At 52.6% G+C, this 21882-nt stretch overlaps 1 protein-coding gene across 1 annotated transcript; it reads right to left on the reverse strand.

The window, feature by feature from the left end:
- Positions 1-560: 560 nt before the first annotated feature.
- On the reverse strand, positions 561-20526 carry ADAMTS8 (ADAM metallopeptidase with thrombospondin type 1 motif 8). Its single transcript, XM_005528499.3, has 10 exons — positions 20509-20526; positions 17392-18048; positions 9948-10187; positions 9589-9721; positions 8593-8760; positions 7885-8183; positions 6195-6378; positions 5716-5888; positions 5429-5604; positions 561-4059 (listed from the first exon to the last, which is right to left on the reverse strand). Exons 1-10 carry the CDS (start codon positions 20524-20526, stop codon positions 3327-3329), a joined length of 2781 nt encoding a protein of 926 aa, XP_005528556.2. The 3' UTR covers positions 561-3326.
- Between the last annotated feature and the right edge of the window lie 1356 nt (positions 20527-21882).

Genomic DNA, 21882 nt, shown 5'->3' on the forward strand with positions numbered 1-21882 from the left:
ATCTATATATAGTATATATATAATACAATTAAGAGTTCTGTGATATATATGTATATTATGCATATATAATAAATATGATATAGAAATTATAATTTATATAATTTATATATAATATAAACAACATATATATGATCTATACATAATATACACAATATATGGTTCTATAATGGTTCATATGTAATATATGATATATGGTTTATATGATATGGTTCATATATAATATAAAATGATGCATGGTTGATATGAAATGGTTCTATATTATCATAGAACCATATAATTCTGTAATAAATATATAATATAGATATATACTGTATAGGTATAGAAAAGAGGGAGGTGCTCATAAGGTATCTGCAAAATAGAGTTGCTTCAAAACTTCTGCAGAATAATTCTGGCTCCATGGATTTTGTCTGTTCTCTCATGAAATATTTTGGTTCAGCATCTTAAAACTGAATGAACCATTTATTATCAATAAGATATGGAAAAGAGAGATTTAAAATCCCTCTGGGGTGGAGATAAGAATAGTCCTGAGAAAAGTGCAAATAAAGACCAATGCAAAGAGATAAAAGGCAGGAAATCCTTTATTGAAGGGGTAAAGGCAGAGCCACAAACAGACTGTTTTCAAAATTAAAAACAAATACAAACAAGAGGCTAAAAATCAGAAAATTGTATTTTCCCCCCTCTCCTTAAGATGAATTCCAAAGCTTAATTTTGGTTGGGTTTGTTTTGCTTGCAGAGCTTGGTTGGAACTCCAGGGAGGAGGGAAACACCAGTCAGATACCAGAGTGGATGAACAATGAGCAAAGACATCCCCTCTCCGAGCTCCCTGCAGCTTTCAGAGAGGGGACGTAGGAGCAGCATGTTAAAACACAGTTTTTTTAATCTTTTTTTTTTCCTTTTTTTTTTTATTTTTTCTCTCCTTTCCAGACAGCTACTGTACAAAACCAAACAGAAATTTGTAATAAATACCTAACACAAGAGGCTCAGTACATTGCTACAATCCTTCACTGAAGGGAAATATATATATATATATATATATATATATACACATATATATAGCCTAATATATAAAACCTCTTTGACTTAAATCAGCGTAAAGGCTACTTGTTTTTACAGAAGCCTGGGGCAGGAATTCCACTTAGCATCACCCACGCCTCAAGAGAACATCACTGCCTCCAGTCCCCCCCTCCCAGGGGGATTCCCACCTCCCTCCTCACTGGAAAAGCAGCAGGATTTGCCCTCAACAAGGAGTTTTTACATCTGGGAATCTCCAGCGAAGCAGCTGCACAGTGATTATAAAAAAAACTGGAAAAGCCCCTTGGCGTGCACGACTCCTGTGTGATAAATACAGACGTTTTCCTTGGCACTGTCTCAGACTGATGTTCCTGACCCATCCTAAATGCTGGTGGTGACACTGGAGAGGAAACACATGCTGGCTTTGAGTTAAAACCCTTGCAGACTCAGAGGGGAAAAAGAAAATAACCCTGCAAGGCTACATGACTTTAGCATCCAGCTATTTGTTAGAACTTAAATTCCTGGAGATTAATTAGCAGATGTAGAACATTGCCCAAAGGTAGGTCTGTACCACAGCCCAAACAGTTCTGCATCCAAACTCTGCAGCTGGCCTTCAGTTTTTTTCCTTTCCTAAAAAAAATAAAGGAGCCAAGCCCTCAATACCCTCAGTCCTGGGCTGTAGCTCCTGTGGTTTTGATAAAAATCATGTGTGGGAGATAAAACAGGAATATTTCATGTTTTCAGGTAAATAGGTTTTTTTTGAGGTTTTTGTCTTCAGTGGAGCAGCTCATCCCACCAATCCCATTCCAAACCTGTCTGGGCAGCCAGGAAAGGGTCTCACATGAGCTTGGCTCGCTCGGGCAAAAGGGACAAGGAAAAGGATTCGCTCCATAAATGTGAATGGGGAATCTGAACCATCAAAAATTCCAGCACTCCTCCCCTTCCTATGAGAAAAAGGCAGATCCCACTGGAAATTCAACATTTTGCTGCCAAAAAGGAAGCCAAAGCAGGGTATGAGAGGAGCCTGGAGATACTGAATTGCTCATCCAGCAATAGCAAAATCTTTCCAAATTCCATCCCTGCTCCCCAGGCACTGGCTGCTGCCAGCACACGGCCAGCGATTGCTTCGGCAAGGGCAAAGTTCAGGGTCTGAACAGCCATCTGTGCTGGGGCCAGGCAGCAGCTGGGGAGAGGGATGTGGCTGCTTCCCACTGGGAAAGAGCAGCTCCAGCCTTGCCAGCCTTGGTTTTGGACGGAACTGCTCAAGTAAGGCTGGAGCTGGCACCGGATCTGAGAGTTTTCACACATCCCAGGAAAGCAGAGGTGAAGAGCATCACTGGTCACCTCTGGCATGATCTACAGATCCTGGGCTCATCCCTGCTGCAAAGCAGGTTAGTGAATTATCTCCAAAACTACAGCAGAGCTGAAAAAATGAGCCCACGGGACTGAAAGCCAAGGATGGGAAAGGAAACACTGGCACACCAGATCACCTGCTCCAGAGGGCATTGCAATAGGCATTTCACAGTCAGAGCACTGCAGAATTAGGAATTAATTAATCCTCACAGTGGATGTGAGTTGCACCTGTAAGACAGGTGTAACTAAGCCTTGGTTTTATAGCTGGGGAAACAGAGGTGTGGGGTAGCAGCTCTAGGAATAATCGCACATGCTGGGGGTGTTTGGAGACAGGTTTGTCACCTCGTAGATTATAAATCCAGCAGAAAGCATCTCTCACCTGTCTTCCTGCCTGATTCATGCTAGGATCTGGCTCTCAGCTTATTCCTTCACATGAGAAATTTATCTCCCAAGCGAGACCCACAGCTGATAAAACACTCCTCATGCTCAAGGACACCCACACTGCTGCAGGGAGGGAATGGCAAACCATTCCATGCCTTTTGTGAAGACATCCCAGTTTTATCAGCAAAGACACCCACCCTGGACCCCCTTGACCTGCAGCTGGGACGAGGCGATGGCCAAACCAGGCTCCACATTTTCCTCAGTGCCAAACCCCAGCAAACCTTTCAAAAGCAATCTGCAACCACGTTCAACCACAGCTCTTGGGAAACACCCTACAGATATGCTTATTTTTCCCTTTAAGTTACAACTTGCCTGAGAGCAGCCAGCCAGAAAGAAAAGGAAGAAAGAAAGGAAAAGAAGTGATTCCTCCCTGTTTTGCCGCTGTTATTCTCCCCTCTGAGGTAGACATCGATGCGGTGGGGATGAACCACTGGAGAGTGGTCATTGGTCTGGCGAGCGAGCCCACAGCACCCTTGTGTCCTGCCCCAGTGACACCCTTGAGTGCAGCAGCGCAGTGTGGCTCAGCACTGGCGCAGCACGCAGGCCGTGGTGGCCGGCGGTGGCTCTGGTGAGCTGCATTTCTCCGGGGCGGTGATTTTCCCGGTGTAATCGATGCAGGAGGCGTTGCGCGTCCGCACGCCCTCGCCGCACGTTTGGGAGCAGGGCGACCAGGGACCCAGGCGCCAGAGAGGGCAGGGCATGTCTCCACAGGGCTTGATGTCCTCAGGCTTGAGGGATCTGTTGCAGGCAGAGGAGGTTTGACCCTCCACATCCCGGCAATCCACCGTCCGCCGCTGCCAGCCGGAGCCGCACGTCTTGGAGCACTCGGACCAGTCACCCAGGACCCACTGGGAGGTCAGCATCGGTCGGATGACGTTCACCGACTTCTTCTCTTTGCCCTTCTGCTTGCTGAAAGGAACGTCCTTGGGGATGAAGAAGGTGTACTTGACTTTCGGTGGGAAGACCTCGCTGGCAATCGTCAGCAGCTGCACGGTCAGGGGCTCTGGGAGCTGCCGGAAGCTCTGCAGCCTCTCCAGAGTCGTCATGGAGCCGCTGTATTTCAGGATGGTGCCCTTAATGAGGATGTCCTGCTCCATGGCTGAGATGGCAAAGTCTCCATTCAGCAGGTACTTGCCCTCAAGAGTCTTCAGGGCCAGGTAATTCCCGTCATGCCGGACCCCTCGGTGGCTGCGCTGTTTGATGTCGATGTTGGTGGCCCCGGCGGGGATGGTGACGATGTCGTTGTAGCCGTATCTGCACGGGACAAAGGGACACGGTTATTCTTCAAGGCTTACTGAGAGCAGAGTCATGTAAGAACAGCACTGAGGATCCTGGCTCTGAAGCCATCCCTCTAACCCCGAGCACTCAAGAGCTAGAGATATTGCAGATGTTCTAGATGTGAGCCCAGCTGGAAGATTTCTCTGTGAATTACATATGAAAATGAGCGATGCAATCAAATGAACAGCCCTGTGATCACCAGCCTAGGTGGGAAATTCCCCTCACTTCCTATGCTTGGAAATGGTGAAGTGTTTGGGATGCTGAAGGGTGACATCACCTATTGACAGAGATAATATAGAGATCATATAGATGTAGGTACTGATACAGATGTAGATGTAGAAAAACTCACTTTTTGAAGGGTTTTGCAGCCGCCACAATGCAGAATTAATCCCATTGGCGGATACAGAGGACATTCCCATGCCAGGGAAACATTTTCCTGCAGAGCCAGCCAAGGCCCATCCCTGGAGCACCACGGCTCCCGGGACAGCACGCAGGTTTCACTGAGCCCTCAGCACTGTGACTCACACTGTGGGACCAGCACAGGATCATTTTCCGTGGATCCCCATGGTGGATGCTGCGGTCAGTAATTAGGTTCAGAGTATTTTGGAAAAAAGCCTTTGAGTCAAACTCTGCTCTCCGTCACCCTGGCCTCCCTCACCCTGATCTTAATGGGATCTCTTCTTGGCTGTAGCTCCTGTGCTAATCTCCCTTTAGTCAACCACAAACAACTCATAGGAGAGTGGAAGCCCTGTTTCAGCTGTTCCCTGGAAGGAAATCATTTAGGAAATCTAATTTGACTGTGTGAGTCACCTCGCTGCATGGAACTGGATGGCTGGGCTTTTGTTATGGTTTTCCAATAAAAGCCTTAAATTCTGCTCTTTGGCAAAGCCACAGAGATGTTGGGTGAGGGAAGTGGCTGCCTCAGTGCCCTTGTCCCAGTATTCAAATTCACCCCCAAGCCCAGGGAAAAGTTATTGAACATTTAAATCACACATCAGCCCTTAAATATGTGTCCAACTCACTGCACTGGTGTGAAATGTGTTTGGTAAACTCATTGGGCCAGCAGATTTATTTGCAGTGGTGTAGCAAGCCCGTCACATCAGTTATTATTTTAGGAAATAAGCTCTACTTAGCTTGTATAATTCTGCTCTGAAATAAACTGAGCCTAAGCTCCGGAGTCTGGGGAGGAGCCCAGGCCCTTGCAATGCCAGCCAGCTGAGGATGCTGGCTGGATCCTAATATATTCCTAGCCTACAACTTTAGTGATAGAAAAAGGGGAATGAGAGAGGATGCTGGTGTTTCTCCCACAGCCCATCCCTGCAGAAGCTTCTCCCTGGCACCTCACTTGGATCTGTTGAGCGAGCCGGTTATTTTCCTGCAAGTGGAGCCATTGCCCCCGCACACCCCACACTTGTCCAGCTTCTTGGAGGACCCAATGATGTGATCACAGCCAGCCTTGATGCACTGCCCGTGGACACAGATGGAGAGGGTCTCTGGGCCACACAGCGTCCCATCGATCACCTGGAAAGGGGGATGCAGAGGAGTAACTGGGGAGGAGTTCTGACATGGGGTAAACAGGAGGGATTCCCATCACCAGGAATCTTTGGTGATTCCCATCACCAGGAATCTTACTTTGGCCTCAAAGACTTTGAATTCGCTCCTCCCTCGGGCTCGGCAGAAGAGTTTGCATCTGTCCCGGGGGGATACTCCTGCATACTTAGGAACCCACTCCAAGTGATTCCCTTCCACGTCAGTGAAGTTGTAGCTGTTGTACTTCTCACACTGCTGTTCCCGAAAGCTTTTCCCTGAAAGGAAAGGTGAAACATGGCCCAAAATCCATGGAAAGCTGGCAGGAGCTGCTGTCCTTGGCCATCACAGAAATGTGGGAGTGAGCTAAGGATAGTGAGAGCACGTGGTGAGCGTGCAAGCAGAGGAGGAACATCATGAAGGAGGGATCCCAGTCTCCTTCCATCAGCCACAGAAGGTCACAGCCCCCAGCAGGAAGCTGCTGCTCCCCCCAGATATGAATATCCAAGGGAGAGCAGAGCAATCCCTGTTCTGGAGAAGCAGGGGCAGGAGCTGAGCGGGCATTTGGGAATTGCCATCCTCACCATCCGGCGGGCACTCCTGGGTGTGGCAGGACTGGTACTTGGTTCTCTGGCCCTCGCAGTAGCTGCCGCCGTGCCGGGGCTTGGGGCTGTCGCAGTGGCGGTGCGAGAACTGGATGCCTCCGCCGCAGCTCCGGGAGCAGGAGCCCCACGCGCTCCACGGGCCCCAACCGCCGTCCACCGCCGGCTGCAAGAGGCAGGAGAAGCTGCTGAATCCATCTCTGAGCCTGTCCATCCCCAGCTGCTCCCTCCCAGGGCAAGCTCAGGGCTGGAGCAATGCTAAAACCTCCCCCAGCCCTGATCCAGAAAAGCGCTTTGGCACACACTTCACACAAAGTTAATTCTGACTTCCACCAGTCTGTTCACATGCTTAAAGTTAAGCTGGGCTTTGAGAACTTTGCTGACTGACTCTGAAATCACTGCTAATTTCCCCAGCAGGGCAAAAAGTCGTGATTTAATTGCAGATCTACACTGCTTGTTTCGGTTCAGACCAGCCCATGGCTCAGTAGCAGAATTTTGTCTGCGAGCTGGACTTGCCAGTAACAAATATTAACAAATAAACCAGCCCAATCCAAAGCCAGTCAAGAAGGAGGCAGGGGTGGGGTCAGAGATTTGGGAATCCCAAAGGGTCAAGCCCAGCCCAGCTTTATTGGGTTTGTGGGGGTAGGGGTGGTACAGAGAGATTCCAGAAGCTCCCCCTGTGTCCAGCAGAGCCAACACCAGCTCCAGGATGGACCCACCACTGGCCAAGGCTGAGCCCAGCAGGGATGGTGTTGATCTTGGGGATAATGTGTATAAGAAGAAGAAATAAAGTTATTAGGCAGATGTAATTGGGTGCAGAGAAGAAAGAAGTGAGAATGTAAGAGGAAAAGCTCTGCAGACACCCAGGGCAGTGCAGGAGGAAAGGCAAGGATTCCTCCAGGTACTGGAGCTGAGATTCCCCCAAAATTCTGTGGGGAAGATCATGGTGAGGCAGCTTTGCTCCTGCAGCCCATGGGGGTGCAGAGATGCACCTGCAGCCCCTGGAGGAAGCCAGGACAGAGCAGGGGGATGCCTGAGAGAGGCTGTGACCCCGTGGGAAACCTGAGCTGGTGCTGGATCCTGGCAGGACCTGTGCAGAGAGGAACCCAAGCTGGAGCAGGTCTGCTGGAAGGACTTGGGACCCTGTGGAAGACCCACAATGGAGCAACCTGTCCTTGAAGGACTGGCCCAGTGGAAGAGTGACCCATGTTGCAGCAGTTTGTGGAGAATATGTCCATGGGAAGGACTCACACTGAAGAAATTTGTGGAGAACTGTCTCCCATGGGAGGGACCCCATGCTGGAGCAGGGGAAACACTCTGATTCCTCTCCCTGAGCATCAGCAAGAACAGCCTGTGAACTGACCATAACCCCATTCCTTGCCTCCCTGTCCCACTGGAGAGAGAAGGGAGACTGGGAAGGAGGGAGGTGTGGGGGGAATGTGTTTTTAAGGTTTTATTTTACTTCTCATTATCCTGATTTTGTTATAAATTCAATTAACATCTTTAACTTGAGCCTGTTTTGCCCACGATGGTGATTGGTGAGTAATTTCTCAAAGTCCTTATATCAAATCATGAACCTTCCATTTTTCCCTTCCCTGTGCAGCTGTGGAGGGGAACGAGAGGGAGGCTTTGGTGGGTGCCACCACACCAGCATTCCCTGGTGTCCCCTTACCTGGGGTTTCAGGGTATCCTGCTGCACACAGCGCCCATCCCAGCACAGCCCCTCGCCTTTGCAGGGGGTTCCATCGGCCCACGGCAAGCTGCCATTCTTGGTGTGGCAGAGGGGCTCCCCACTGCCCATCCTGCACCACAGCTGTGCACAGATGTCCTCCTCCGTGGTGTTGGGGCAGTGCTGGAAGTCCTTGCCAAAGATCTGCTGGCACTGCTGGTCCAGGCTGTACAGGGCTGTCCGGCCGGGCAGCTCGGCAGGCAGGGACACGGGCTTGGCCGGGGCATCCAGCAGGCAATCACCTGGGCAAGGTTCAGGAGTTAGGCTGGAGATGGAGTTTTCAGGGCTTGGTGGCACTGATTGCACCAAGCAGGGCACCCCACACCTTGTCCATGGTCTGCTTTGACTCCCCCTTCACCCCGCCTGCCCCTCCAGGCATGGCAAAGAGCCCGAGAGATCATGGCAAATGGACATTTCAAAGAGCCATCACCTCCTCCTAGACCTTGGAAAATTTCCACCTAGAAAAATTCAACCCCCTTACCACTCTCCCAGACCAACCCAATTTATCAGGAGCAATCTTTAAAATCCAGTCTAATCCTTCCTGCTCAGACCTACAGCAGCAAAGCCACTTGAACCCTAAAAAAGCCACTTATCTGCAGGGATAAAATTCATGGTTGTTTTGAGTGATGATGCAGCTGACTCCAGCCTTACCGTGCCCTCCATCCAGGAACTCGGTGAGGTACATGGCACTGCAAGGAGACCAGGGCTGGGTCTTGTTCAAATGGATGAAGAGAGGGGCCATCACATGGTGCTCGCCAAGGGGCCCAAAGAGCCGCTCGCAGTTCTTGGAGTCATCGTGGGGCATGCTGAGCACATGGCCTGGGGAGCAGAGAACACAGCACAGCTGAGCTCCCCAGCCCAGCTCCTGCTCCTCATGCTGTGTGGGACCATCTGTAAGGCACCAAGCAGCTCCTATTTCTGCCAAAGCTGTTTGCTGCCATAAATCAGGAGGCATAGAAGACTGCTTGCTCTGCCTCAGTGGTACAGCCTGCTGTGTGCAGGGCAAAGCAGTGCAAATTTGTAGAAAGCCAGAATTGCTTGGGATGGAAGGGAATTAAAGCTCATCTCGCTCCACCCTCTGCCATGGACAGGCATTCCACTAGACCAGGTTGCTCCATGCCCTGTTCAGCCTGGCCTTGAATGTTCCCAGGGATGTGGCAGCCACAGCTTCTCTGGGCAAAAATTAGTCAGGAATGGCAAACCAAGGCAGAGATGTGCTTGATCCCATGCCTGAGCTCATCACAGAATCACTAAGGTTGGAAAAGACCTCCAAGATCCTCAAGTTCAACCTGTGACTGATCCCCACCTTTTCACCCAGCCCAGAGCACTGAGTGCCATGTCGAGGTGTTTCTTGAACAATGCCAGGGATGGGGATTCCACCACCTCCCTGGGCAGCCCCTTCCAATGCTCAACAACCCTTGCAGTGAAGAAAGGCTTCCTGAGTTGGTGCAAATGCACCATTTTACACTGATTTGGGCACTTCTTAGTGTTTCTGCGGGTGCAAACCAGCTTTTGTCAGTGCCAGAAGCTCCCCAAGGCTCAGTGAGTGGTCCCCAGGCAAGGGATGCTGGTGCTGGGCTGTGCCACAACCCCTCCCAGCAGCAGGACTGGAAGAAGCAGGCTTCCCCTTGGGAAAGGATGTGTTACCCAGTTCATGAGCCAGGGTGTAGGCTGCCTGCAGGCCCTCGTCCTCAATCACGGAGCAGCTCTTGTTGCGGTCGCACATGGTGCCGATATCTGCCACTCCCAGCGTGTCACAGCTTTGGTGTCCGCAGAAATCCTGTTTGTGCCAGGCAGGGGGAGCGGTCAGCAGGGGGAGAGGGCCCCACATTCAGCCCCAACATCTCTGTGAGCGACCCACTGGTGGCCTGCACCCCAGACAAAACCTCCCCCAACTGCAAGCTCCATTCTTTGCACGGTGGGGCATCGACCTCCGTGATCAATCCCCTTCTCCCCTCCTTGACCCCTTTCCTTTCTGCAGCAGAGCATTCCCGAGGGGTGCTGACCTGTCTGGTGAGGAGGATGGCAGTGTCATAGTGCTCGGGGTGCCGGTCACTCGGGGGGTTGAACCTTTGTTGCCAGCTGCAGAAGTTGCGCAGGGTGAGCCCGCCGTTATCGGACACCTCCGGCCCTGCCGCTGCCTCCTCCACCACCAGCACCTTCACCACCACCAGGTTGATGGAGTTCCTCAGGCTGGGATGCTTGTAGATGCGAGCTGCCATGGACATCAGGGTCAGGACATGGTTCTGTGGGGGAAGAGATGGGCAGGCAGAGCCTGGGTCAAACCTCTGCTACGGGGCAATTGTTTTGTTTGAAGAGAAAGAATCAGCTTCATTTATAAAGGACATCACATCCCGACCATGGGCTGAAGGACTCAGTGCTGCCTTCCCTGCATGTGATTTTACACCTGCATCCCCTTCTCCATCTCACAGCTTCAGTTCAAAAACCAGGTAGAAAACACTATTATGTAGTAGTTTAGATTTGCCATTTTCATTTCCTGGCAAATGCACCAAATAAATGGCATTCTCCAAACGCCGTGTCTCCTCTCTCACGAACCCTTTGAACCTAGAAATACCTCTGGAAGAAATTCCTTGGGAAAAACCTCAGCTTCTGGAGAGTTCTCTGCATATTCCCAAAGCATTAACCCTGCCCTCGCTGCCCTGGGGCAGGAACCAACTCACGCACATCCCAGTAAAAGTTCTGTCTGTGTGGGTCACAGGGTTTGAACCCGGCCTCCTTGGCAACAAACGGGGACTAAAACACTTTGACAGCCAAGACTGTGCCCAGCAGCATCCCCTGCCTGGTGATGACCAGGGATTACTTAATATGTCAACAGCGCCAGCGATGTTTAGGCTGATGTAAACATCTTATCAGAGCATCAAAATTCCTCCTCTGTTGGCATCGCTCACGGCCCAGAGTCAGGAGAAAAAAATGCAGCTATTACACAATATAGTATTGGGAAAGAGAAAGTGGCTTCTCTCCTCCCCAGACAAATTACACCCTGCGGTCTCAATTCAGAGCCTAATTAAACTGGAAGGACTCGATGGGAGCCCTCTCTGATAGCCAAGTTTCACCCAAAATCCATTTCCTGAGCAAAGCTGACTCTGTGTGCTCATCCATCACGGTCCTGCCAGGACAGTGCCATTTTCTGAGACACAAAATGCTGTTTTCTTAGCAAATGAGGGAGATGTTGAGAGAGATACAGCATATTTACTGCACCAAGAGCTGCTTGCCCAGCACACTTGTGGCTATTTTAAATTATTCTGCCACATTTTATCCCGTCACTGGCAGCTCCACGTAAACAGATGTTTTGTTTCAACAAGATATATCCCAAGTCCTCCCCGGCTCATTATCCAAGGGCAGGCCCCAGCAAGGCTGATGGGAGCAGGGAATAGACTGGTTTATTTAGACTGGCCAGATCTCCATGCCATGACTCACATCCAGCCCAGAGCATGCAATCATGTCATGGAGAAGTCACTGCAGAGGCAACAAATTGAAGAGAGATCCCCACAAGCCGTTGCTCCATGAAACTTGGGGGAATTGTTCTCCCTGTGGGGAAAGTCCATTGGGAACTTTGCTAAAAATATCATAAAGCCTTCCTAAAATTATGCCCCTGAAGATCTAGAAGGATGCTCTGTGCTGGAGCTGCTCATCATGGGATCATCACTCACTTCCAAGGGAATAAATCTTCATCCTTTTCTAAGCCATTAGAGGTTTCTGGCCATAACAGTAGATTTGACCTGGGAGATCTCAGTCCATACCACAAATCCCCCAGGACACCAACCCTCACATCCTCAGGGGTACATCCAGCCAAAAACCTCTTTCAGCAGTAGGAACAGAGGGACTTGGAAAACATCTGTCCACCTTCCCTGTGTCTGGAAGGGGAAGATGGAAAGCAAACCGAACAAACAGCTATTTAGTGAGGATTAAAAGGTCAAATTCACTTGTTCCACCATCTGGTGTCTATTTATACCCATCCCTGGCCCGTGCAGGAGTGGGTTGGGTTTCAGATGGACCCTGACTGCTCTGGGGAGAGCAGCAATCCACCTGCACTGCCTTGGCTTAGCCAAGGGCTTGAAACCATGGCCAAAAGGAAATTATGGATCCTCAGGGCTCAGAAGAGGCCAGCTGAGCACTTCTGGCCAACAACTGCCTGGGGATGAGCTGAATCCTGCTGGTCCCATCCTCTCTTGTCTTTGCAAACCAGTTCTGGCTGGACCATCCGCCCAGGAGGGAAAACTGCCTTCTCCAGGGCTTCCTTCCAGCACTGAGGATGTGGGGATTGGGATCATGTGCAGGGCAGTGTTTTGGGATGGGTTTGAGCAGCCCAGGGCTGCAAACACACTGGTTTTTCTGCCTTCTTGCCAGGCACTGCAGCCCTGCAGGCACAAGGGGCTTCCCTGCCACTTCCAACCAGCATCCTGGGAGATCTGGCAGGATGTCTGCTAAGTGAAAAATCAGCCTCTTACCTGCTCTGGGGGGAGAGGACACCAGTGTGAACCAGAGAGGGTCCTGGAGCACCCCTTCTCATTCATGCATTGCATCTATGTCAAGGCACTATGGAGGGTGATGCCCCACAAACCTCCTGCCCCTGTTCCCCCAGCAGCAATCCTGGGCTCCCTCTGCTCTCAGTATCAAATTCCACCCAATTCCCCCTAAAAATGAGGAGGGATGACTTTTGTCTGCCACACCTGTATTACAGCAGCTCCCTGAGACCCCTCCTGCCACAGCATCCCTGTGTCTGGGAGAGTCCTGCCCTGAGCCAGGCACTGCCTGACAGGAGCCCTCCAGCAGCAAACAGAAGGACAGGAAAAAGAAATACAAATCAGAGCAAGGGGAACTGAAGTGGTTGTCTTTACCCTCATTGAAGGACTGAGTTTTCTGATACAGGCTCTCACAAATTCCCTTTCATGGGAACCACACAGAAGCCTGCAAAGATACCAGAACGCTGGTGTTTATTTTTATTATTATTATTTTGATGGGTGAAAGTGCTCTTACACAGACACTATTCTTGTGGTATGCACAGAATGATTTAATATTGCTGGACCCACCCAGAACAGAAGGACAGCAGGGAGCACCCACAGAACACCCCAGCACAACCTGCCTCCCTCCAACGTGCTGCCCAGTGTGTGGGGAGCAATGTCCAGCCCAGCCTGGGGCTGTGGGATTGCTTGTTGCTCGGATTTGGTTGGGTTTTCCCCCTGCTTTCCCCCCTAGAAGCCAGCATTTCTGCAGAGGCGGGAAAAAAGAAAGAAATGCTGAGATTCTGGAGCACAGGCAGATGGAAGGAAGCAAACCCAGGGTCAGATGTGAGGGCTGCCCAGCTTTCAACTGGCAAAAACATCTCAGGTTGTCCCTTTCCCCCAAGGCACCATCTGTGAGCTCCCCCCCTGGCTTGGGTGCCCGGGGGCTGCTGCTTGCCCTGCCAGCCTCCTCCTGTGGTTTCAAGCCCGGGCCAAGAATTCCCTTGCAAAAATGTGGGAGGCAGCCAAGGGAAATGGGGGGGCAAGCCAGGGGAGAGGGTGCCAGCCTGCCCTCCTGCCTGCCCATCCCTGTTCTGTTTCCCACATGATTTCCACCCCCCTCCTCTTTCCCTCTTTGCTGGATAGGTGGGGCACAAAACCAGCAATTACCCCTGTTCAAGGCAGGGGAAACTGAGGCACATCCAGACTGTCCCCACCTCCCCAGAGGTAGAGATGGAGTAAAACCCCATCCTGAGAGCACCCCAGAGCAAGAGTGCTACAGTTTGGGAGCCAGCATGGAGCTGCTTCAGTGGGAGCCAGCACACTTCATTCCAAAGCCCTGAAATGCAGCAGCTGTTGAATATCCCGGCGTGAGGCGAGTGCCCCAGCCAGAGGAATATTTAGGGAGGCTGCCTGCTCCTCCAGCCCCCTGCCCCAAAGCGGATGCAGGCTCAGGGTCACACTCAGAGGACAAATCCCAGAAGAAAAGCTGGTGCATGGCAGCTTCACACAGGTCCCCCTTTGCAAAGATCTCCTTTAATCCCACTCCAGTTGCCTTTGGGGTGGTTTAGGAGGGGCTGGCTTCTTTTGTCAAGGGATTAAGCAAATTTACCCACTCACACTGCAAAATATCCTAGAGCAAGGCTAAGACCTGGACATGAGGGGACCCAGGGCTCCAGGGTGGCTTTGGATTTACCTCCAGTCGATGTGGGTGTGGGAGAACTGTGCCTTTGGATTTACCTCCTGTCCATCTGGGTGTGGGAGAGCTGGCAGCAGGACCCCGGCAATGCCCCACGCCCTGCTCTCCTGTCTGGTCTTAAAGAGAAGGGTTTGCAACAGCACTCCCAAAACCTCATCAATCTGCCTGGAAAAAACACAGAAGTCAGCAAGGAATCCCAGCTTTTCCAGACTGATCTGATTCTGCTGTGGTCCTTAGTCATTACCAGCCCCAGGAGTCAGGAACAGCAGATTCCTCTTGCAAGAGGAGGAGGGAAAGGGGATCACAGCCATCGTGCTTGCGGAGGAAAGCTTGGAAATGTGTCTCATCTGCACCCAAGAGACCGGAGAAATCCCACCACAGGAATCCCATTTGGCTGCCAACTGGCTGGGGATGCTGCAGCTGGGTTTTGGAGCCGCCTGGTGCTTTAGGTGTCCTGGCAAACGTTCCCGAGCCATGCAGAGCATCCTCACAAGTGCAGCCCAGCTGCAGGTGCTCAGCCCTCCTGCACATAGCCCCATCTCCTGCCTCAGTTCCCCCTGCTCAAAACCCCACTTCATTCTGTGGGTGGTGCTCACAGTCCCTTTGTTTTCAAGCACTTGGGATCCTCTGCAAGAAAAATGCAAAAACTGTGTCCAGCTGGAGCCTCGCTCCCATCCTACATCAGAGGGCTCTTCCCAGTCCCTGCAGGTTGAATCCTGCCACATGCCCCAGGATTTACCGCCCAGCACTGTCCTGCTGCTGCTGCTGCCCCCTCAAATATCCCACCCCCTGCAATCATCAAGCCCAGACAATGATTAAACCCCCAAATTTCAGGTCTAGTTCTGCTCTCACTTCACCATTCCCTCCTGGTTTACATAAAAGTATTGAAGGTAGAATAAGCTCTTATTGTCTAAATTAGGTTAACAGCTGAGCTGTAAGGCTCAAATTGATTGGAAATAAATCACTAACAGCATTTTCCCACCACAAGCATGGCATTGATTATAACTCCCAACGCTTGAGCGCATCTTAGGGTGACTCTTCTGCTCGAGCTGTTACAACTTATGCAAGAAAATGACTGGGAATACAAACAATGCTGGTGACCTTTAATAAATATTTGGTAATTAAAGTGTGGTTACGGGAAGAAAAGTCATTATATAAATATGGTTTATTCTGACTCAACATTTCAACTCCCTGGGCATCTCTCCTAGTCAGCTCTCTAAGATCCCACCAGCACTTGCCACTGCTTTTTTCACCCCACAAGAAAGGTATTTAGGGAGAAGCAAGATTGTTGTGCTGCTCCCTGCATTCTTGTTCCAGAGAACAAAAGACACAGAAACACAGCAGGTGGTTTTTTAGTTGTTGTGTTTTTAGCTGCTACACCAGAGCTGGTGGAAGTTTTCTCCCAAATATTTTAATATGCTCTTACTCTATTCATCCAAAACAAGATCTTTGAAGGTTTCCTTCCCATCTCTGAGAACTGATGCAAAGATATTGCTCTAGGGGCCAAGGAAATGATGGTAAAATGGGAGCCAGCCAGGCAGCATCACCCAGCCCAGGGCTGCAGCAGCCAAACCAGGGCAGGGTGCCCGTGTTCCAGCCCCTTGCCTATGTGTAGGTGCCATTTCCTCCCCTCCTGCACACACAGATTCACCCAGAGGGCTGTTGCTTTTTCCCCAGCTCAAGCTGGGCATTATCAGGATAATATAACCTTATTTCTAGCATTTAGAGATCCCTGGGTATTGCTTTAAAACCATCAGGTGCACATCTGGCTGCAGAAGGTTCACTGTACTATTTTTCCTTGGGGAATCAAAAACCAACATCACACTATGGGGAGAGTAATTCCCACCACCATTTATAGGTCTGTTGCTTAAAAATTCTGCTTAATCCACTTCAGACTCTTTTCTGAGCACTGTGAGCACCCGGGGTACCTCCAAGTGCATCACTCCTCTCTCACTGACCCTCTGCTACCTATTCCTGCCAGCCTGGCTTGGTGGCAAAACCAAGCAATGGGCAAAACCAGAGTGATGCGGAGCAGCTGAAATCAGCTGGAGCCCCAAGGTTTAGCATTTCCCAAGGTCCAGCCTTGCCTGAGCAGGGCTGGAATTAAAACACTGCTTTGTTAGGAGCAGAGAAGCCCCTAGGGGAAGGATAAAGTCGATAGAAGTGGCAAAGCCAGGCTGCCGTTTCAGCTTCCCGACTGCTCCCTGCTGAGCTTCAGCTTCCAGGACTCTTCTCCCAGCCCCGAGCCTAAACAACCCGAGAATGAGCAACTCCAATGCACAATTACCCCTTGCAAAGACCTCAGAGCATTTCCGATGGTGCAAACCTGAATTTGGGGCTGAACCACCCATCCCTGCAGGGTAGAGGTGAGGAGCTGGCTTTGTCAGAGGCGTGAAAAATGACCTGGTGCTGATGAATGAGGCACATGGACAGCCCTGGAGATGGACGTGGGGGGCTGAGGCACCTCGGTCTCTGCTCCTGGAGTCTCCCCAAAATCCTGGTCAGGGCAGGGTCTCCGCGGAGAGTGTTTAAGGAGGGTGAGAATTCCTGGAGCTGGCGGCTGAGGGAAAGGGCTGTTCATCCATCTATCCATCTGCTCAGCTGCTAACAGGTGGCTCAGGAGCGGGGCTGCGCATTACTCAGCCCTGCTTTATTTACTGTCTGGCCCCGGCTCCCGCCCGGGAGCGAGTTAAACCCATCGCTTTGCAGCGCGGCTCTTTCCCTGCAGCAGGGACAGCATTAACCCGCCCTGTCCCCCAGCTTTGGGGACACCGGCTGACGGGACATCACAGTGCCCTGTGTGTGCGAGGGATGCTGGCTCTTGGAAAGGGTTCCCAAACACTGAGTGAACCCCACAGATCAGCACTGCAGCTTTGACCCGGAGTTTTACAGCCCAGACACAGCAAGGGAAGGTGGGGACCAAGGTCCCCCTGCTCCGCTCCTCGCTCACTCAAAGCTGTCTCCGGTGTCCCGGGGCTGGGGGGATCCGGCAGCGGCCAGGACAGAGGGGACGGAGAGGCAGTAGGGCTGGAAGAGCGCATTCGGGAGGAGGAGACGGCGGGGATGGGGACAGGACAGAGCGGGATGAAGGGATGTGTACGGAGGACAGAGGGATGGAGGCGATGGAGAGGCAGTGGGAGCGCAGGAGATGGGAGGAGGCGGACAGGCGGCCGGGATGGGGACAGCGGGGGACGGAAGGATGGCTGCGGGGACCAAAGAGATGAGTTAGGGACAGACACGGACAGAAAGCTGCGTGCAGGGGGGACGGCAGACACCGCCAGCCCTTACCTCCACATCCTCCCCGTAGAACCGCACCATGGACGCGTCGGCCACCAGCAGCGTCTCCACATAGCGGGCCTGCGACACGAAACGCCGGGCCCTGCGGAGCGGCTGGGCGCTGGGGAGCTGCTGGGCACTGGGGGGCTGCTGGGCGCTGGAGAACTGCCGGGCCCCGAGGAGCTGCCGGGCCCCGAGGAGCCGCGGGGCGCTGGAGGACTGCCGGGCCCCCTGGAGCTGCCGGGCCCCGGGGGGGGGCCGGGCCCTGAGGCGCCGCTGGGCGCTGCCCGCGGGGCGCGCCCCCGGCGGGGCCGCGCGCCTCCTCAGCCAGTGCGGCCGCCTCCAGCGCGGCCCGGGCGCTCCCGGCCCGAGCGGCTGCAGCTCGTAGGCCGCCCCGTCCAGCAGGAAAGCGGCTCTGAGGCCGCCGCCGCCCCCGCCGCTGGGCACGGCGGGGGCGTCGGGGCCCCCCCCGCCGGCGCCCGAGTAGAAGCAGCCCCGGCGCGGCGGCGGCGGCGGCGGCGGGCGGCGGCTCCCCAAGCGCTGGAGGCGGAGGCGGGGGGCCAGGAACGCGGTGTCGGGGCGGAGGCGCAGGACCACGGCGCGGCCGAAGGCGGCCAGGCGCAGGGCCAGCTGCCCCGGGGGCGCGGGCAGGCGGGCGGGCAGCACGGGCTGCGCGTCCCGGGGCGGCGGCAGCGCCCAGGGGGGGGACAGCAGCAGCGGGGGGGGGGGGGCCCGGCCGGCCAGCAGCGCCCGCCGCCCCATCCCGGCACGGCCCCGCACCCCCCGGGCTCTTCCCCCGCAGCCTCCGCGCCGGCCGCCGAGCCCGCTGTATTTATACTTTCTCCCCCCGGCTTTGACATAAGAGGTTTATTTTTGATCTCTCGCTGTTCTCCCCACTCCCCTCCCCTGCCAGCCGGAGCCTGGGGGAGGAGGGGAAGTGAAAGAGAGAGAGAGAGAGAGAGAAAAAAAAACCGCAACCAAAAAAAAAAAAAAAAAAAAAAAAAAAAAATCCCCCCAAAAAACAGGAAAAAAAATAAAAAAAGAAGCGGAGAAAGAAAAAAAAAATAAAGAGGGGAAAATAGTAAAAAAAAAAACCCCAACCCACTTTTGGATACGATTTGAGGCCAATCAGGCGCCGGCAGCCCCGCCTGCCTCCAAGTGTCAACTCCAGCCTGTTGCTCTCCCAGTATTAACCCCTTCTTCAGCCCCAGTGCTGCCCGCACGGGGCTGATCCTTCCCAGGCTCTGGGGGTCCTTCCCCCGGGAGAGGAGCTGGCACACGTCCCCTTCCACCACCATGGGAGGATTTACTCCACAGGGCTGATTCTCAGCATCTCTTCCCAGCTGGAAAGCACCCGGCCCATGCCAGCTGGAGAGCATCTCGTTTCAGAAGGTGCTTCGGGAGGTTCCCATGTCCTTCCCTTAGCCAGGGACAGAGAGGGCTTTGGGCCCCAGGGAAAACTCCAACAGGACACACGTACAAGGAGTTTCCATGCTCTGAACCAACAGCTGGATCCACATGGGGTTTCCTCCAGCTGGAATAAGACAACGGGCTAAATCAGACTTGTGGAAAATACCTATGAGAATAATACAATGCAGCCAGCTCCTCCCCTTGCTCTTTTTTTGTTTGTTTCTCTGTGTGTGTTGTGTGACTTCATTTACAAACCTTTCATTCACCCCGTTTCAGACTGAGTTTGAATCCCCGACTGAATTCCCTTGCAGTGAGGAAAAATCCTACAGCAATATAAAAGTCTCAGGCTGTAAATCCAGGTAGCTGCTGTGTGCTCAGTGTGGCAAACACTGGGAGATGGGCAGAAACATTCTGTCCCTGGCTGGGAACCCACTCAGGAACAGGGAACAACCGGCTGTCACGGAGAAAGGGAAATCACTACGTATATATTACTCCTTCTTTCCTCCTAAGCCCTCCTTCTCCATTAGTTCATGAAATTCCTGGCCTCTGGAGTGCCCTTTGTGCGGCACTGGAACATCCTGGGATGTCCTTGCTGCAGTTTGGGGGTGGTGGATCCTATCCTGCTCCATGCCCTGATTTTCTACACCCTTCACAGGGAGCCCAGGACTTGGGCTGTGCTCCTTTAACTTTGCTGGGAGTGCCAGCCCAAGGCCCAGCTCCTCCACACTTGGTTTCTTTCCCCCTCAGCCTAATCTTAAAAAGAATTGAAAGAGCAAAGCAGCATTTGGCACCTCAGGATTCCTGGGAAAGCAGAGTCTGGCCAGTGCTGAGTAATGAGGAGTGGGGTTAAAGGCTGCTCTCCCTTTACTCCAGGATGTATTTACATCTCTCACTGTGTTATTATCTCCACTTGAAAGCCACATCCCTACCTATATAGTAAACTCACAGCCCTGGCTGCAAGCAGCAGCTTCCCAGGGGCCATGGCTCTGGTTACTCCTTTATAAAGTGTAGGGTTTGTGACCATAGCAGAGGAAGAAAAAATAATTTAAAATAATTTTGGATCCTTGCAGTGGACAGTGACACAGGTGTGGAAAGGAACACTTCCAATCCAGAGCGGCCAGAAAACTGCAGGAAGGGAGAAAAGCAAGGCCAGGTGTGGTGGAGTTTGGTCTGGGACATGTCTCCATATCTAAGGGGGTCCTTCAAAACCCAGAGCCTTGGCTGGTCTCCTCAGCAGCCCCCTCCTCTCCCGGAGGACAGCTGGAGCTGCTTCTTCCCACTGACTCAGGTGGGTTTTTCTCCCTCTTCAGCTTCCTCGGGCTGGGGACAGTTTGTGTTTTAACACCAGCAGGAAAATGCAGAGCCAGGACAAGAAGCCAAAAGCGAGCCCTGACTCTGCCTCCTGCATCCCCAAACCCCAGTGAAGGTGCCAGCACCTCCCCGAGCTTTACCTTCCTGCAGGAGGGGAGGCAGGAGGTGCTGCCCCTGCTCTGAACTAGGACAGGTAAGGCTGCAGGCAACAGGATGTAATTAATTCCCGGCTTTCCGCTCCCGGAGCTGCATCTTTGATCTGGGAGGACACGCTCGCATCTTAGCTTGGAGGCACCGCTGGTTTTCATTAGCGGCTCGCTCTGCAAACAGTAGCTGGAATTTCTTGAAGCCTCGCCGGGCTCGTTACAAACCGGCCCAAAGACGCTCTGGGAAATAACAAAACCTCACCTGGCTGCCCCTCTGCATCTCCCCCCAGCAAAGGGTGAGGAGCCTCGAGACTTTTTGGGGTTCCTGCCCCTTAACCGCTCGCTGGATGCGCCGTCCCCAAACCTCGCTCTCCGCTCCCATTTCCAGGGGCTGCCTGAGCATGTGAAACCCATTAACTCCCCAGTCACTGTGATTTAAAGACCCTTTTGATCAAACAGCTTGGGACCGTGTGTCCCGCTCCCCTCCGCGTGTCCCCAGCTCTGCGGGGCCGGCCAGGTCCCTCCTGCCCCTTCCCCAAGGGCTGCTCCTGCCGGGCACGCAGCTCCCGAGGGGATTTTGGCTCCCAGGATGAGACCCACATTGTAGCCCTGAAAACTCAGCTTCTGAGCTTGCTGACATGGTTTTCTAAAGCCTTTCCCAGGACAGTGACTGTAAACATAGAGATGTGAACATTCTTTCTGTTACACGTCTTGTGATGGGCATCTCTCATGGCCAGTGCAGTGAGAAAGTGTTATCCTGACCCTCCAATCCCTGGCTGTGGTCACAAGCCTATAAATCCTGGGAGGAAAAGTAACTTTCTCTTCTTTTCACCACACCTCTACCTGTGTCCGTGTGATCTGTTCATCTTCAGCGGCAACACCACATCGCTCCTGCTATTCCTGTTCTGCAGCAGCAACACCTCCCCGTTTCTGGGCAGGCTGCGATGCTTTGCTGTCCCCTCCTTGCTTTGCCAGAGGGTTCACACCCAAATTTGCAGCTCCAGGCTGAGTTTTAGTTATTCCTTTCTGCCCTCAGCGCAGAGAAAACACTTGGGACAATTATTTGAGCTACGAATGAAGCAGCTCCAAGCCCCAAAATTGAGACCGCTAGATGTCAGTGCTGCCCTACGCTGCGGTGGGAAAGCCCAAATCCATCCCTGGGAATTTGCTGGGAAAGTGGGAGCGAAGGGCTCCTGCAGCCAGCTCAAACCCCACCCCACAGCAAAATAAACATTTCCTATAGTTTTCATTTAAAGTAATCAGATGGGTGGAAATGCCTACCAGAAAAGCAGCTGGGCTTTAAGTCAGGGTCCTGGCCTGTGTCCTGCCAAGTGAAACCATCCTGGCTGTGAGGGTTGGGAAGGGGGAAGTCAGGGAAAGAGTTGTTTCTGTGAGGGAAGGGGAGAGTTGGGCTCGATTTGGAGCCAGTGAGTGAATTAAGTGGTGAAATGTGTCACTATGGATCTGTGGTCGCTGCCTTCCCTCCCCTTCCCCCATGGCCACATCCACAAGAGGGCCCTCCTGCCTTAAAAGTGGTTTATTTAGGGTTTGGTGCCTCCAAACCGTGAATATCCCGTAAAAAAAGGGGGTTTTGCTTCCCTTAATGCTGTATTTGAACGCCCCCACGGTGCAGCAG

The sequence above is a fragment of the Pseudopodoces humilis genome, chromosome 25, assembly GCF_049639895.1.
Source record: "Pseudopodoces humilis isolate 2021_Gansu_Grassland_sample_001 chromosome 25, ASM4963989v1, whole genome shotgun sequence".
Classification (NCBI taxonomy): Eukaryota; Metazoa; Chordata; class Aves; order Passeriformes; family Paridae; genus Pseudopodoces; species Pseudopodoces humilis.